The sequence below is a fragment of the Rutilus rutilus genome (assembly GCF_951802725.1).
Source record: "Rutilus rutilus genome assembly, chromosome: 7".
NCBI lineage: Eukaryota > Metazoa > Chordata > Actinopteri > Cypriniformes > Leuciscidae > Rutilus > Rutilus rutilus.
In genome coordinates this window covers 6,207,015-6,223,764 of record NC_140221.1, presented here as the reverse complement: position 1 = coordinate 6,223,764, position 16,750 = coordinate 6,207,015, and the positions used below count along the sequence as shown (strand labels likewise).

General features: G+C 36.2%; 1 protein-coding gene across 3 annotated transcripts in view; it reads left to right on the top strand.

The window, feature by feature from the left end:
• The window catches only part of LOC311293896 (serine/threonine-protein kinase PAK 3), a 43,435-nt gene extending 27,564 nt beyond the window's left edge, over nt 1–15,871 (top strand). For 2 of the 3 annotated variants that reach the window (XM_084414443.1, XM_084414444.1), the window contains 11 exons: nt 3,457–3,519; nt 6,067–6,219; nt 7,500–7,674; nt 8,793–8,856; nt 10,426–10,474; nt 10,561–10,673; nt 11,356–11,473; nt 11,571–11,670; nt 12,335–12,531; nt 13,559–13,696; nt 15,143–15,871. In XM_084414443.1, coding sequence (XP_084270569.1) covers nt 3,457–3,519; nt 6,067–6,219; nt 7,500–7,674; nt 8,793–8,856; nt 10,426–10,474; nt 10,561–10,673; nt 11,356–11,473; nt 11,571–11,670; nt 12,335–12,531; nt 13,559–13,696; nt 15,143–15,232 — 1,260 coding nt within the window. In that variant the 3' untranslated portion in view covers nt 15,233–15,871. The remainder of the gene's footprint in view (nt 1–3,456; nt 3,520–6,066; nt 6,220–7,499; nt 7,675–8,792; nt 8,857–10,425; nt 10,475–10,560; nt 10,674–11,355; nt 11,474–11,570; nt 11,671–12,334; nt 12,532–13,558; nt 13,697–15,142) is intronic. The other variant, XM_084414445.1, reaches the window with a different exon arrangement.
• Nucleotides 15,872–16,750: the final 879 nt, after the last annotated feature.

The window sequence follows — 16,750 nt, the reverse complement described above, 5'->3', positions numbered from 1 at the left end:
ATGAACACTAGGGGCAGTATTTCTTATTTCTTTTAAATAAATTATGATTACACAAGGGCAGATTACCAATGAATGAAGACTAAGGGTACATTTAAACAACAACAACAATGTACTAAAAACGGAAACGTTTTTCTTTTGTGTTTTTCACGTACAGACGACAACATTGTCAAAACGATCCCCGTTCACACGGATCCATGAAAATGATAAAAAATATACGCTGATTAAACGCTGATTAAAAATATAAATGATCAAAAATATACGTGAAAATATACGCTGTGTATTGCTGCCAGGCCAGTAGTTGACGATGTCACTTTGCAAAGAAATGCTACATGTCTATAGACTGTAATACGCATGCGCATGACGTCACCGTTTTTTTTTCAAATTCGCTTTTTTTGCTGTTTACAGGGAGACAATAATGGTATTGGTTTCAAAAACGTGCACTCTGAAACCCGTTTTCAATTTTTATTTGACACCGCTGTCCTGTAAATTAACGCATAAAGGGTTTTCCGTTTTTAGTTGAAAATGGTGTCATGCAAACGGCCCCTGATTTTCGCATGGTTCCTTGTACAATAATATTTTATCACCTCAAAACTCTTTTACCATGGTGCATTATTTGTAAACTAATTGGTTGGGGGTGCAAGGATAAGCACTTCAGAAAAAGAGCTCAAAACTGTGTAAAAACAAGGTAAAATGGCATTGTTGTTTCAGCAAATGCTTAGGGTTGGGTTTAATGTAGGGGTACATTATTTTTAGAGCATTAATTTTTTAGCATCACTCAACGTATATAAACCAACATAATACAAAGATTTTTAGCGTCACTCATTGGATATTTGACTTTAAAACTGCCATGAACGTGCAAGAAACAACATAATTAAATTTTTGCAAAAATGCTGCCACAGGCACACATTTTTCCTGAGCGTGGGTTGATTTTACTACATGAATAACCTTCTTAAAGAGCATTAAATAGGCTTAAGGGCATAGTTTCCACAAACGTTATTTAATGCGTTGAGTCCAGCAGATAAAACCACTCCATTATTCATTAAATATTTTTAAAACATACATTTATGTAAATATTTACAGGAATTCATAACAAAGAAACTTAATAGGAATATAAGTATTTATTTATTTAGATAATGTGTCTTCACAGTTATAGGGAAAATCTTAGCGTTGTTACAGCATTGAAGCTGAATGCAGTATTATGATATTATATTTTAATGCATTTTAGTGGTTTGATGCTCCAAGTCAGGAAGGACATCCTGCATAAAACATATTCCAAAAAAAGAAAAAAAAAAAGAATAAAAGTCACACCAGGTCAAAACTGAATTAAGATAATAAAAAACACTGATAAGTTGAATTGTGTATAAGTTGCATTTTATTACATCCAGAAATAATGTAAACTACTGGTAAATAAAATGAAATGTTTACAATTTTAACATGCATTTTAATTCCACTCTTGCCATAAAAAATAAATAAATAAATAAATCCTACAAATTGAACGGTATACAGAACAAGAATTGAGAAACATTATATACATTATATTAACATTATATAAACAAATTAGTGTCATTCATTATAAACAACATTTATTAAAAACACCAAGCCCAAACTAATTTAAAGCGAAACTGAATTACCAGCACGTGGGCAAAGCATTACATGAGTAAAATTTACATACCTTACCTCGCCTAACAAGCACAAACTGTTAAAGTTGAATTTGAGGAGAGATGAAAGCTGAAACCCACAAGATAAAACATTTCTGTACAAACACACAGACCTCTCATTTCTAATATACATCATTTACTTCATTTTAAAAACAAAAACAGTCAAAATACTTATTACTATTATTTTGATGTAAACATATCTGATCTACAGTGTTTTTCTACTTTACCACATTAAAATGTGAATATATGTATTCAAAGTTAACAAAAGGAGGAAAATAAATGTTTACACAAAGAAATCCCCTGGAAAAGAGAGGTGGAAAAAGAGATGTGAGTGACGATTTGGGAAGAGAATCAAAAATGGAAAAATGTTTTTTACTCTATTAAAATGATGGGAAATCACGTGAGCAGCTCGCAGAACAGAATATATATCCATCATGTAGCTGAATCCAAATTACGGTAGACCGATTACATTAGACCACTTTTTGCTGTTTACATTACCACAGGAAAAACTGGTCATTACAAACACATAAACATATTTATTACAAGCAAACTCTTTTATTTGTCTACTAAAGAAATTATGATCAATGATACCTATAAATACTTTATATTTTTCACAGTTAGTTCACAAACTAATTTCAAATGTTAAAAAACCATTCTACAAAAATAATTTGATTTCAACTCTTAATTTTTTTTTTTCTCTTCTTCATTGTATACAATTGGTCATTTCTATTTAATAGAAGAACATCGAAGAGTTAAAAAACTCAACAATTAAGATTAAGCATTCAAATTAGGAATAGTTTTAAATTGCAGAAATATTAGACAATTAAAAATCTGCTCACCGTACAACCGTAAATACAACAAATGACTTTCACTCGATCAGTACGCGAGTAATCACGGACGTCAAAGTTCGGTTCATGAAAGGACAAGAAGCGATTTAATTTTAAAGCGAGAGGGTGAAGTGAAATTCTTACCCGTAGAAATACACTTTGTTTGAAATCTTCGGATAAGAAAAACGTAAATTCCCCCAGCTAATGACATCAGAAAATTTAAAGCAAGCAGTGTAACTTTTTTATGTTTAGTTAGCTTTTTTTTTTTTTTTTTTGACGAAGAAATAGGCTGTGATGTCAAGTTAGCAATGCTAGAACTGATAGGTTTTGTTCGTGTGAAAATTTGTGTGCACTTTGGTTGCTTGATGTTATAAAGTCAATTTCAGATGTTAAAAAAATGCAACTGATATTCCAGAAAATACAGTAAGTGGTTACAGCTTTTCATCAGAATATTTTCTTAGTAATTATAGACTACATACAGAAGTGTGTGTTGTGATGCACGATTCATCAAAGCATTGATTATTTAAGTGTCAGGGACCCTTAAGATGTCCAAAAGAACACTCCCCAGATTAATGCGTGTCTATCTCGCACTGAAAAGCTCTTCATCTGACGTTTTATCTGGCAGAAAATCCGGTTTTGCTGGGACAATTTATCTGATCTTTGTGTAAAAACTTTGACAGCTTGATTGTTTGGTGACTATGAACTGTAAAGTGGTGGCAAATGAATGTCCATGTTTAGACCGCAGTAATGAAGATGCTCACTCCTTTTCTTAGTTGTATTTTCCTCCTCGCCCATTATTTTCACAAGAATCTCACCTCCAAGCCACCTTTCTCCTTTGCCTTCCTCCCTCCTGTCACACTTTCCCTCCTATTCTCTGTTGCCTGGAACCCATTTGTAGTGTTTGAATACTTTGTGAGGTTTTTTTGTGTCAAGTAAAATATCCTCCCGTTCTCAACCTTATCATCATTCAGAACCGCCTCCTGTCTTCCGGGCCACCTGTCAGCCTTAGAACCTGCAGCGCGTTTTTTGACAAGGTAACACTTCAACTTTATACTGTACGGCACTAAGGAAGCTGCATCATTTGGCAAAGCTAATGCCTCTACTGTGCAGCCATGAGTCAGAGACACAATATTTGGGCATTTGATAACTAAACACATTACTGTACACAAGCTAGCCGTGACCCTACAGCCCAAATTTGTGGTTTTCCACAAGCTAGTTTTTGTAGTCTGTACTTTACTCACTGCAGTGAGATATAAAAAAAAAAAATTAAAAAAAAAAAGTTTGCAATGCTGCACACTGCAAACAAATTTCTAGATCTCACTGGAAACTCAAGGCTTGCCTGAGCTAATCTCAGTCATATCTCTAACACAATGTTTTAGTTCTCATCTAAAACGAGAATGAAACTTAGGTTGGATGCACAACAAAGCTAGTCCATACCAACATATTAACAAAGACCCCATGAAATTGTTTGACGAATGAATTTGTCTTTCCTGTATTCAGGAAATCATTTATTTCCTGTATTCATTGAAATTCTATGTAATGTATTAAGTTAAATTCATCAGTGTTTCTATCTAGGCCAGAGGGTTGCGATCAAGGCATGACTGCTACTTGCTATTTGCTTGGCAAGCAGGAGTTCCTGCGCAATGTGGATAAAGTTCTTGGGGTTTTAAAGAGAAAGAAATTTAGGGACCTTAATGTCAATTTAGGTAAATTTGATATCGTTCTTATTTTTTCCCCTCTGATATTTAATTTCTCTGATTTATACTCAAGTGCTCCATTTAGATGTGCTTGCTAGCTATATAACAATTGCTGCTTGCCTTATTAAATACTCCCTAAAGTGCAGTTAACCATGAACAACAGCGTCACATGCATGCAAGTGTGTGTATGTGTGTCTTTTATCTTTCGCCATCCATCTCATACCAACAGGTGCTGGACGCTTCTGGAATCTCTTCCTTGTATTTCAGGTTTAGAAATAAACCTTTTTTTTTTTTTTTATGGCCCAAATTCCAGTTTCTAATTGGCAGAGACAAATATGAAAATGCATGTGATGCTTAATCCTGTAAGTGTGACCTTTACACAAATAAGGCTGCTGTTTTAATTCCGATTCACCTTGTAGAGCATATGGGTTTGTTAAATGCTTACTCTTTAGGAAGTAGAGTATGCTATGTTTTCAGTTTCAGCTGTTTTAATTACCATGCATTTTGACAAAACAAGTGCTCTGAATTGAAAGTTCAGATTGTACACTTAAAAATGAAGGTTCTAAATTGGCATTGATGGTTCCATGAAGAACATCCATTGTGGAAAACATTGTTTAGATTTTTAAAATGTTCTTCCCGCTAAGAAAAAAGGGTTCTTTTAAGAACTGTTCACTGAAAAGTTCTTTAGGGAACCCAAAATGGTTCTTCTATTGCTACGAAGACCCCCTTTGGGAACCTTTATTTTTAAGAGTGTAGTTATTTTCTCAAGCCAAAGCTTCTTTTAAAAATCCTTTCATAATTTAATCATCACAACATCGCAGCTGGCTTTTAAAGACGTTGATCCCAAACCTCACTTGTATTGTCGATATGTATGTTTGTACTAAATGGGTTAGATGGGTGTTGCTACGTTTGATAGTAAATAATAGTAAATCTTTGGGTTTTCACTGGTCCTGCGAGTATCTATTTCATTATGATAATGCCTTTAATAAGTTCAGTGCTCTTAGTCTCAGCTGACTTTGTAAAGTGTCTATGGGGTATGTATGAACTACTTTAACTGTAGCACCCTAATCCAGATACACATACCGATCGGACGTAGCACAGCAATGACAGTATAATAATAGTCCTTTAGCCAAGTCTTGTCAGAAGATTAAAACACACATGAATGGACATAAAAAGAATAAGGATTAGTATACTTAGCATGCATACATTCTTTCTTGTGCTGCAACGTATGTATACTGTTCATAGTATACACATTTTAAAAACACAGATGGCCTGCTACGTTTGCAAAATGTGGAGAATGCAATTAAACGCACTGCGCTGGGTACTGTATGCGCAATGCAATTTGCTTTGTTTTAATGTGTGATGAATGAACCAGAAGTAGTTGCAGCAGTTTTGACTCATTATTTGATCAGACAAACAAATTAACCTAAAATGTATAAAAAAATATAACTATACCTGGACAAATTGAAATGTTGCAACAATGTAGAATACTATTGTTTGAAACCGTTAGTGCGTAGTAATCTTTAATATTTAATTTTCTATTTTTAAAATTGACATATACCGTAAACTGCACAGTATTTACTAGTATAAACTAGTATCCCATTCCAGACATAGCCATGAACTGGAATAGCCTCAGTTTACTCAGGTCTACTGTGTTTATGATGTCGCCCTCTAGAGGTTGAAATGACTTAAACAAAGCATTACAGGCCTAACCATGACAGCTTGAATTATATATGTAGAACATTGCGGTCCTGTTTAAATGTGCTAGTTATGAAGGCTACATATGAGCAGTACATGGATGAATTTGTGATATTTATTGATTGTGGATCAAGTGCTCAACACTGTTTGCACTCTGCTCATGTGTGTGTCTGTGTGGGAGCGCAGCAAGGGGCTAAGACAACTTCTGAACCTCCTATTGCACCTCCGGTGTCTGAAGAAGAAGACGAGGAAGAGGAGGATGAAGAGGAAGAAGAAGAAGAGGAGGATGAGGATGAGGTTCCACCCATCATCGCTCCACGGCCTGAGCACACCAAATCTGTTAGTACAGCATGTTTATTTTGTAGATTAGATATATAATACATTATGAACAAAAACATTCTAGAGTGAGATGTCATACTTCTAAGGTGCTTTCTCAGGAGAAAAATCTGAGAAGCGGGAGACTTAGGCTATGTTCACATTTGGCCAGGTTCGGTTCAATTAAGACGAACTCTGGTGGTATTGCTCTGTTAGTGCAGTTCATTTGAATAAGTGTGAACACTGCCATCAGAACCCTGGTGTGCGCCAAACAAACGGACCGAGAGCCACATTTTCATGGGGTCCTGGTCCGCTTCTAAACGAACGATGGTCTGTGTTACATTCATATTTAAACTGCACTAAAGACATCTAAACGAACCAAAAACAGGATGTGAGACAAGATCTTAAAAGGACAGAATGCTCAAGGATACCTGGTTCTTCTCATTATAGGAGCTACTTTGCCCTTTACAGTTCAGTGTAACCGTCAGAACAGCGTCTCCTTGCAGCTGATCTTCACTTGTGTGTGTAACGGAGGAATTCCTGGTGCCATTTTGAATCCTTAACACATTTTATGAGCTCATCACGAGTTTTCAGCTGGTAAAAATACCCCTGTATGTACACAATTACAATGAGTGCATTTAGCACACAGCAATGTTTTGCATGTTCGGTAAGTTCCGTCGCAAAATATACGTCATACGTCTATATTTTTTTGGTTTGTGCATATAATTAGTCTTTTGGTGAACAATTCATGCAAGTTGATTCACAATTATTATTATTTTTTTGTCTTTGTAATCTTTGATCAAATTCTGAAAATGTACTTCCCCTCTTGAATGGCCTTCCTTCTCTGATGACATCAGTTTGACGGCTTGGGTAGAACATCCCCTCCAGTCTTTCTACTGCGAGCTGAATGGAACGCACACTTTTCTAGATCCAGTCAATTCCCATTGGCCACGGCCTCTGTTTTTCTCATTCAATATTATGCTTCGCTTGGAAAATACGTCACAATACTGAAGTAAATTCGGTCGCAAATTCCGTTTTAGGTGACTTTAAAAATAACAGTGTGAACACTCAGCAAACCAGAACTAATTGTATAATTCTTTTTTTTTTTTTTTGGTCTGGGCCAAAAGAACCAAGAGAAACTAACTACAAGTGTGAACACACCCTTAAAGTCTCTATTTGATCTCTATTTAATCTTTGTGTCTGTGAGAAACAATTAAGAAATGTATTATATCTGCTTTCATCCCTGTCTGTTTCTCTCTCCTATGTATTTCTATGCATTTACTCTATCACTGTATTTTTTGTAGATCTTCACACGCTCTGTTATTGAGCCAGTTGCACCTCCTGCTTCTGTCAAAGAGGTCACGACCCCTCCAGAGTCACAAGTCCAGCCGGAGAACACGTCTAGTACGCTGTACCGTCACACTGACCGACAAAGGAAGAAATCCAAGATGACAGATGAGGAAATACTGGAAAAACTCAGTATGTGGTCAAGAGTGTTGATTTTAGCTGTGCATGTGGTGGTAGAATATGATTTATTTTTTACTGTAATAAGACACTATTGCAATATTTGGTTTATTTCAGTGGTCCACTTTAGGCATTTTACTAGCTTTAAGTAACTTTACAACTACATGTCAACTTATTCTACTAACCCGAACCCTAACGCCTAACCCTAACAGTCTACTATAGTCTACTTATACTTGAATGAGTGTTAGTTGACATGTAGTTGCAAAGTTACTCATAGTTAGTTGAATCTCTAAAGTGGACCATGGAAATAAAGTGTAACTGTAACTTTAGCCTTTAAAAAGTTATACATCTACTCAGAAATCCAAAAAGTATTAATAATAATATTTCTATGAACTGATACTTCATTGTCAGTTCATTGATGAGGTATGATATGGAATGGAGACATAATTCATGAATGACAGAACTGTGTTGTAATATTGTTTCAGCCACTATACTTAATACATTGTCAAGTTGCGTTAAAGGTTCTTCTCCAATGGCAAATAAGACATTTTTGAATAACACCCTATTGAGAATCCTAAAGGAATGTGTACAAGATTCTTTAGGAATTTCATGTATAATTTGAAACCTTACTGGATCCTAATAGGAATGTCTGTATTCCCAAGATGATCATTTTTGATTTTTAGATAAATCTTATTCGATACCATTAGGATCCTTTGGAGTCGGTTCCAAATTCGGTAAAAATTCCGATACGTATCTTATGCACATTTCTTTAGAATTTTTGATTAGGAATGCAGATCTGGTCTCTTTTATGTGCACTCCTGTGAATCATTGTCTTTTTCCCATTTGACTCTACACATGTGATCCAGATTACTGACAGCACTAAGCACTAAAACAGAGATTATAGTTTTTATAACAGACAGAGATTACTGTTCTTACTCTGCCAACAGTACTCCCAACAGACACACTCAAAACAGATCTACGTCTATGTCACTGACCATCATTAACAATTATTTATATTGTTAACCAAACTCATCATGCATCTCTCTTCAGCAGTTTCCTGTCCAAAAGCTTTGTTTGTATGCATTTGCTTCTGTGTGCATAATGGTCTTACAAGGTTCTCCTCTTTCTTCCAGGAAGCATTGTTAGTGTTGGCGATCCCAAGAAGAAATATACACGTTTTGAGAAAATAGGCCAAGGGTATGTTTATACACAGTCATCATCTATGTACACATACCCACCCAAAGTCACACACCACACCTCTCATTTCATATTTCAAAGACATGGATATGAGATCAAGACTGGTTCAACAGAGAAGAAAGGATAGGAGGGGTTGGATATCAGGTTTAAGAAGTCAAGAATAAAGTGAGCAAATGAAAATTTAATTCAGACATGACTACACGCCAAAGAGAGGGAGTGTGTTTTGAGGTTATCAGCTGACCTCCTCTCAAAGCAAGGCTGTTTTCAAATGTTTTCAAAAAAGTGCCATAAAATTACCAAAAAAGTAGCCCATATGACTCTTATACTGTTTTCCAGATGTTCTAAAATCATTCATCTTTGCATGAGGGTGAGTTAATTTGAGTGGGCAGTTCTTTAAATGTTTTTTAAACATTTATTTTCTCTTTTTTAACTTTTTTTTTTTTTGTTATACATTATTTTATTAAGTTATTGCATAGTACATTCATTCAATTAAACACATAAATTGGTTAATATTTCTATTTTAACCTTGTGCTCGTGCACAAATGATGTCAGACCTGTACATATTCTGGTCAGTTGCTGGCAGTCCCTGTATTGTGAGCAGCAAATACTGTTCCAGGATCAGTCCAAGGGTGTTTCAATGTGGCTTTACCCTGAATGCACCTGATCCAGTTGCACCCTTGCTCTATTATTTATACACCCTGATAATAATCTGTGGCCTGGTGCCCTAGAAAGAGAGAAAAGATGTGTGTTCATGGATTGACAAAGGAGATAAACAGCCTCATATATCAAGTAGAGCAGCAGCTTCTTCAAGCTTACACATGTATGTATTACTCTTATTTGTGTGTATTAGATAGTGGGGAATTACACTCTGATGACACTGGTAAGATTATGGTAATCTTCATGCAGCACATTTTTTTCAGCCTTGTGTAAATACCCCAGTATAGTACTATGATTGTGGCTGTAGAGGTCAAAGGTTAGATATTTTATATCCCTGTATATTTGTGTTGGATTTGTTTTAATCTCCACACAGCAACTGCTAATACCATCACTCACAATTATATTACCACTACCTTATGTTTTATTTCACTGCCAATGAGTTGATAATCAAAATAAGTCTTCAATATACATTACATTACATTATTCATTTTATTTAACTGTTTAATTAAAGTTTTTATGGATATGATTTACATATAATTAATAATATGTCAAATTTAGGTCAAGACTGCTCAACCATCATCAACTATTTTTCTGTATTTATTGCCTTTAATAGTTCATTTTAAATTGTCCTGTGTTGTGAGTGTGACATGCATTTGTAAAAACACAAATGTAGTCTTCCAAGCCATGTGAGGTCATTATAGCTAAATTAGAAAAATGTTGTTTAGCATATCACACAGCAGGACATGTCAACTACCAACTCATATACATGTACATATTTCTTGAGAGGTGATCTCTAAGGGCATTAAGAAATCCAGAGCTGCCCTCTATTGGGCACTGAATAATGGATGAGTCCATGCTAAGTCACTACAGTATAGAAAAGTTTTAACCTGCTTCTCCACTGTGTGTTTTAAGGGCATCTGGGACAGTATACACAGCTATTGACATTGCCACAGGACAAGAGGTAAACCAGATTACGTTTCGATCTGAAGAAAGCCTCCACATTGCCTTCTGCTCTTTGCTGACCTCTCTCCCTTTTACTTTGTTCAGGTGGCCATTAAACAGATGAATCTACAACAGCAGCCAAAGAAAGAGCTCATTATTAACGAGATTCTCGTGATGAGGGAAAACAAAAACCCCAATATAGTCAACTACCTGGACAGGTACAACCTTCAACAGCAGTATATATTAACTGATTAATGTGTTAACATTTAACGGAGTTCAATTAATGCAATTATTTACAAAAACTATTTTAAAGACTTTGCCTTTATTCATTAACAGAACCTGTCTGTGTAAATTGTTTATGGAAGCATTCTCAAATACATTGTGACAATTTGGGTAAAATAGTTGGTTTTATTACTATGAAATTATTAGCAATTTGCTATTATTTATGTGAATTTTTTACATATTATTTACAGATTGTTTTCTTTTATTTCCTGAAAAGAGAAAATGAACGAATATAACAAAATGGACTACAAATGACAAAAATATGTATTTAGAGGCAAAATATGAAATTAACCATGACAATGGCAAAAACTTGATTCATATTGGTTATTTAATTCTATCGATAGCCATAATATGATATGAATAGTTTTCTCCCTTGGATTTAATGTTTCTGCTTGTAGTATTCACATTTTTGTATTTTTGGATAAAAGCATCTGCTATATGAATAATTGTAAATGCCATTAAAAACGTGTAACTTTTTGTCCAACCTGAAATACTGAAAACTACCTATAAAGATGTACTAAACCTTAAATGCAGGTACCGTGTTACTATCATTTTACTTCTCATTCAGTGGTCAGGTTGGTGCCTGTAATATAAATAGTTTTCATCTTTCTGTCTCAGTTATCTTGTAGGAGATGAGTTGTGGGTGGTGATGGAGTATTTGGCAGGTGGTTCTCTAACTGATGTGGTAACCGAGACCTGCATGGATGAGGGACAGATTGCTGCAGTGTGCAGAGAGGTAACACTCAATACACTCAAATTACACTGCTTATTTACCGCCTACAGTCTCTGAATTACTATGAAGATCTGATCTTACTCTGTATTTATCTTTACAGTGTCTACAGGCTCTGGACTTCCTCCATTCTAATCAGGTGATTCATAGAGATATCAAGAGTGACAACATTCTGCTGGGCATGGATGGTTCTGTGAAACTCAGTAAGTTACGCACAAAAAAAAAGGTTTTAGGTGTGTTCACACTTATGGTGCAGTCCGGACCAAAAAAACCCGAAACATTTAGTCCTGGTTTGCTTAGCATTCACATTGGCGTTTTAACACCGAACCTAAAGGCATAGCGATATGTGCTAAATGCGCTCGTTGTATGTGCATAGCCTACATATGATGGTATTTTGACCAGCTGAGAACTCGTGAAGAGATTATGTGTAATGGAGTCAAAACAGCATCAGGAATCCCTCCGTCACACACTAATATGAAGATCTGCTGTGAGGAGACGTGGTTCTGAACGGTAATGGACAACATCTCGACTGACGAGAAATAACAGGAATGCTTAAGCATTCTGTCCTTTTTATAATTCGTGTTGCGTTCATATTTCATTCAAACCACACCAGAGTTCATTTGGAAGCGAACCAATACCTATCTTTCAGCGGTCTTGGTCCACTTGTTTGGTGCACACCAGGGTTCGGATGGCAATGTTCATACTTATTCAAATGAACCGCACTAACAGAGCAATCGCACTAGGGTTTCGGTTTAATCTAACCAAACATTCCTAGTGTGAACACACAAATTCTTCAGAAATGTTATTGTAATTTCCTGTTATGCATCAAGACCAACATTTTAACCCCCTCTCTCTTTCTTTCTAAAGCGGATTTCGGGTTTTGTGCTCAGATCACACCTGAGCAGAACAAGCGTAGCACTATGGTGGGTACACCCTACTGGATGGCCCCAGAGGTCGTAACCCGGAAGGCCTATGGCCCTAAAGTGGACATCTGGTCCCTGGGCATCATGGCTATTGAAATGGTGGAGGGAGAACCGCCATACCTGAATGAGAACCCACTCAGGGTAAGACCTTACAGAGCTTTATGAAAGATACATTATAAATGTTCTTTTAAAAAAATGGCAACTAATCCTAAACGCAGGAATTTCCTAAAGCAATCTGAAGTACAGTAGTTAACTGTGTTGAGGTTGGTCTAAGTGTAAAGCATCTGAGCGGGTAACAAAAATGAGTAAAACATTTAAATTAATGCATCATTTAATTTTGTTTTAAAGGTCTCCTACAATAGGTTTACATGCATCCAATGTCAAAAAACACTCACATTTTCTCATAATATACATTGCAGCATCACCTCTTTTCTCACCGTGTCTGAAACGCTTCAATCAAAGATTCAGTCTCTCTAAACCTCTCTTTTCTCAGAGCTTCCTCTGCTCTGATTGGTCTGAGTACTTGTCAGAAACTAAACGTCCATTACCATATCTGAATTTTAGCTTCCTCAGCACTTGTATACACAGTGATGAGAACAGAAACAATGGTGTCTGTTTCACCGTATCAATATCCAGTGTGAGTCCTCATCCTTTGAAAGTGCATGCAAAGTGGATTTACACCACAGAAAACAGCATCTTCTCAACATGTCCACAACATAACATGTTACTACAATATGTTGCTTCTTAGCTACAACTAGTGTTTGAAGGTGAGTCAAAGTAATAAGTAGACGTTGTTCACGGGCAGCCAATAAAGGCCATAGGCTGGCATTATGTACAGTATATTTATTACAATCCTACGTAGATGTTAAGGAAGTGAGACTGGAATTACTGACAACTCGTTTCAGCAGTTCAGAATTGATTCTTACTTTTAGGAGACAATAACTTTATTTGTCATGCACTTTGATCTTTAAAACTTTGCAGACCTTTTACATTCACAAACTATATTACACACGGCATGGATGGAAATATTCGAAAAAGCATAATAGAAAATTGGGAGAAATAACATTAATGTCTGAACATTTCCTCTTTTGCTGTATTGTAACTTGGATTGGATATGCAGACTTTTCTAGAATTGTTCCACTACATTAAAGTTTTTCCCTTGTGGTAGGCCCTGTATTTAATTGCAACCAACGGAACTCCAGAGCTACAAAATCCTGAACGGCTATCCTCAGTGTTTCGAGACTTCCTGAACCGCTGTCTGGAAATGGATGTAGACCGGAGAGGGTCAGCAAAAGAATTGCTGCAGGTAACAAACTATGCTTCAGACATCTGTATTAAGTAATATAGTTTTTTTTAACTACATTAGTACACATTATGTACATTATACATTACCTCATACTGCTCTATATTAGCACCTTAATAGGTATATAGAAATAGTTGTTGCTATAACCCCATTGTTTACACTAAAATTTCAACTGACAAGCAGAAAACACCAACATCATCAGCCAAAGTCCTTATATAAGACTGGTGAATTTTAGCAGGTTTGACTGTTAGCAGTGGTTGTTTAGTGTTGCTTTCCACTGATTCCAACAAATGCACTATTAAATGAAAAGTCATTATTAAATGAATAATTTGGTAACACTTATAATAAGTATACAATAACAAATATACATATACAGATGTGGTCTTTTTTTTAATGCAACTCTCAGACATCCTTAAAAGATGCAATAGATAATAGCTGGATTGGGAGGAATCAGCCCAGCTCAGGCTCAATCTAAGCTGGATGAGTGTTTGCAGTGTTTTGGAAATGGTTCAAATGTAGCTTGTTTAGACTGACGAAACAGTGGTATGTAGAGATGCTGGTGGTTGAAGAGAAGTGACTGATCTCTGGCAAACCTCAGCTCCCACTCGGATGCCAGGAGCCTTTGCTGCTAGAAAAGCCGTGTAGAGTCACATCTGCTCTGATCAGAAAATCCTATATGGCATCCAGTCAGGTGTGTGCGGCTTTGCATGCTATGGTGGCTTATCAAGCTTACATTTTGAAGGAGATGGATGAGGGTTCTGGTTTAGCGATGAGGCGGTTAAAGAGCTCAGGTGAGCTACTGACTTGGCGCTGCTAGCTAACAATTGGGATGTCTCAAGTTTGAACCCAAGATTTGTTTGCTACGATCAATCTGAAGGTTGCATATTTTCATATTTAGATCATCCAGAGACAGGCAGTTCCTTAGGTTTGCTTTGGGGGCAAAGCTTATCCATTTTTGGTTCTTCCGTTCGGACTGGCCTTGGCTCCGTGAAGTGTATGGATGCCACTCTGGCCCCATTGAGGCTCCAGTGTGTGCGGGTTTTGAACTTCCTCAATGATTAGCTCATTTTGGTGTAGTCATGGGAGTTAGCAATTTGTCATTGCATTGGAATTTGGTTTTCAACCATTTTCAGAGTCTTGGGCTAAAGCTAAAACCTCAGAAGAGCATGCTGCTGCTTTGGCAGTAGACACTTGCAAATGTACTTAATACATCTACAATACTCTCTTAGAAATGTAACTACAGTAGTCAACATTTGAAGTGGATCAAAACCTTTCATCAGTGTTATACATGCATTTTGAACAATACCCGTTTTTGTCTTGACAACTTTGAACTTTTTTTGATCCACTTCAAATGTTGACTACTGTAATGCCAAGGTTTTAAAGGAATACATATAGACCAAAATGGATATAAAAAGTGAAGTTTTCTAAATGTATTCTTTCTCTTTACAGCACTCATTCCTGAAGCTTGCCAAACCCCTCTCCAGTTTGAGTCCGCTGATTGTAGCTGCCAAGGAAGCCATCAAGAATAGCAGCCGCTAGGATCTTCCCCCTACCCACACACACACACACACACACACACACACATTCATACGCACAGAGTGCAGGTACAGTGTGTTTATGTGTCATAGCACAATTACACAATATCTGAATCTGGACACAAACAGTAACACAAGCACATGCTTGCACATGCACTTACCCTTATAAGGGTGATTGACAGCAATTCAAGGCCTTTGGGATGGGATAGTCCCCTGCTGCCTGCCCTCTCACACACACACACACACACACACACACACGTTGTGATGTATGGAACTGCTGCACCAGTCCATCAGTGTGTGTTCACCTCTACACATCTGGAAAGGAGACAAACTGAAAAACAACTCCTGTGTTCCTTCTCTCTGAAATGAAAGATGATATGGATTACAGTAGACCTTTAAAATCATCCAATCTCTTATTTAATCTATTCTGTACTGTCTTGGATTACAAGCAACCTTCTTTGGGTTTTACAGAGTTTTTCCTGTGCCTGAAGAAGTGTACCTCCAAATCTCGGGATCTCCTCAAGACATCTGCATGACTGTCTACCACAGCTTTCCACAGCAATCATTTCCTTTCTACACTGTGTGTGCGCAAAATAAGAGAGCATACGACAGTATGCTAGAGAGAGAGAGAGAGAGAGAGATAAGAACAAAGATCAATCTCACAAAAAACATGTCCAGGTCACATTTCATCCCAAAATAAAAAGGGGGAACAAAAATGAAGATCTATTCTGGATAAATTAAATTACACCTATTTTTCAGGACTATTAATACTAATATTTTTGTATTAAGACATTTGAACAAAGTCAAACTAAAAAAAGTATAGTTTTTCCCCTAATGTTTTTTTGTAATAAAATGTTTTATTACTGCATAACAGTAGAAACTCTATGTTTTGTTTTTTTATTCATTTAAATCATAAATTAAAATAAAAAATTATAGTAATAAGAATTCTAAACACTAAGAGTTGTTGTTTTTTTATTAAAAAAATGCGCACTTCATCTTTGATTGATTGTAATGAAAATTATTTAATTCAATAAATCTTAATGGTTCCTAAAACAGGCTTCATTTTCTTTAAGCAAAATATAATTTCATATTTCTTGTGATTTTGGGGTTAAATGTAACCTGGACATGTTCTTGAAATGTTTCAAAATATTGACTCAAAGATTCGACATGTAAACCACTTTGCTACTGGATTAAACACCGATAAAAATCATTTGAAGGCAAAGTGCATCCTGACTTTGCTAGAAAGCACCTCTCACTCTCTCTCTCTTTTTGTCACTCTCTCAGAATGGATTCACAGACTGCATTTTCTTGTGCAATATTTCTGCCATAGAACCCAGCATTTAGGCATGAATACCACAACATATAGGTCTATACTATGCATTTTAAGAGAAAATGAAAAATGCTGAAAACCAAGCCATGAGGAGCCAAATGTAGAGCAGGCTAATGTGCTGCTACTTGGGCATTATGGAGTATGAAATCCATGCTGGTGTTTTGACATCTGCTCATCACACATTATTCGAAA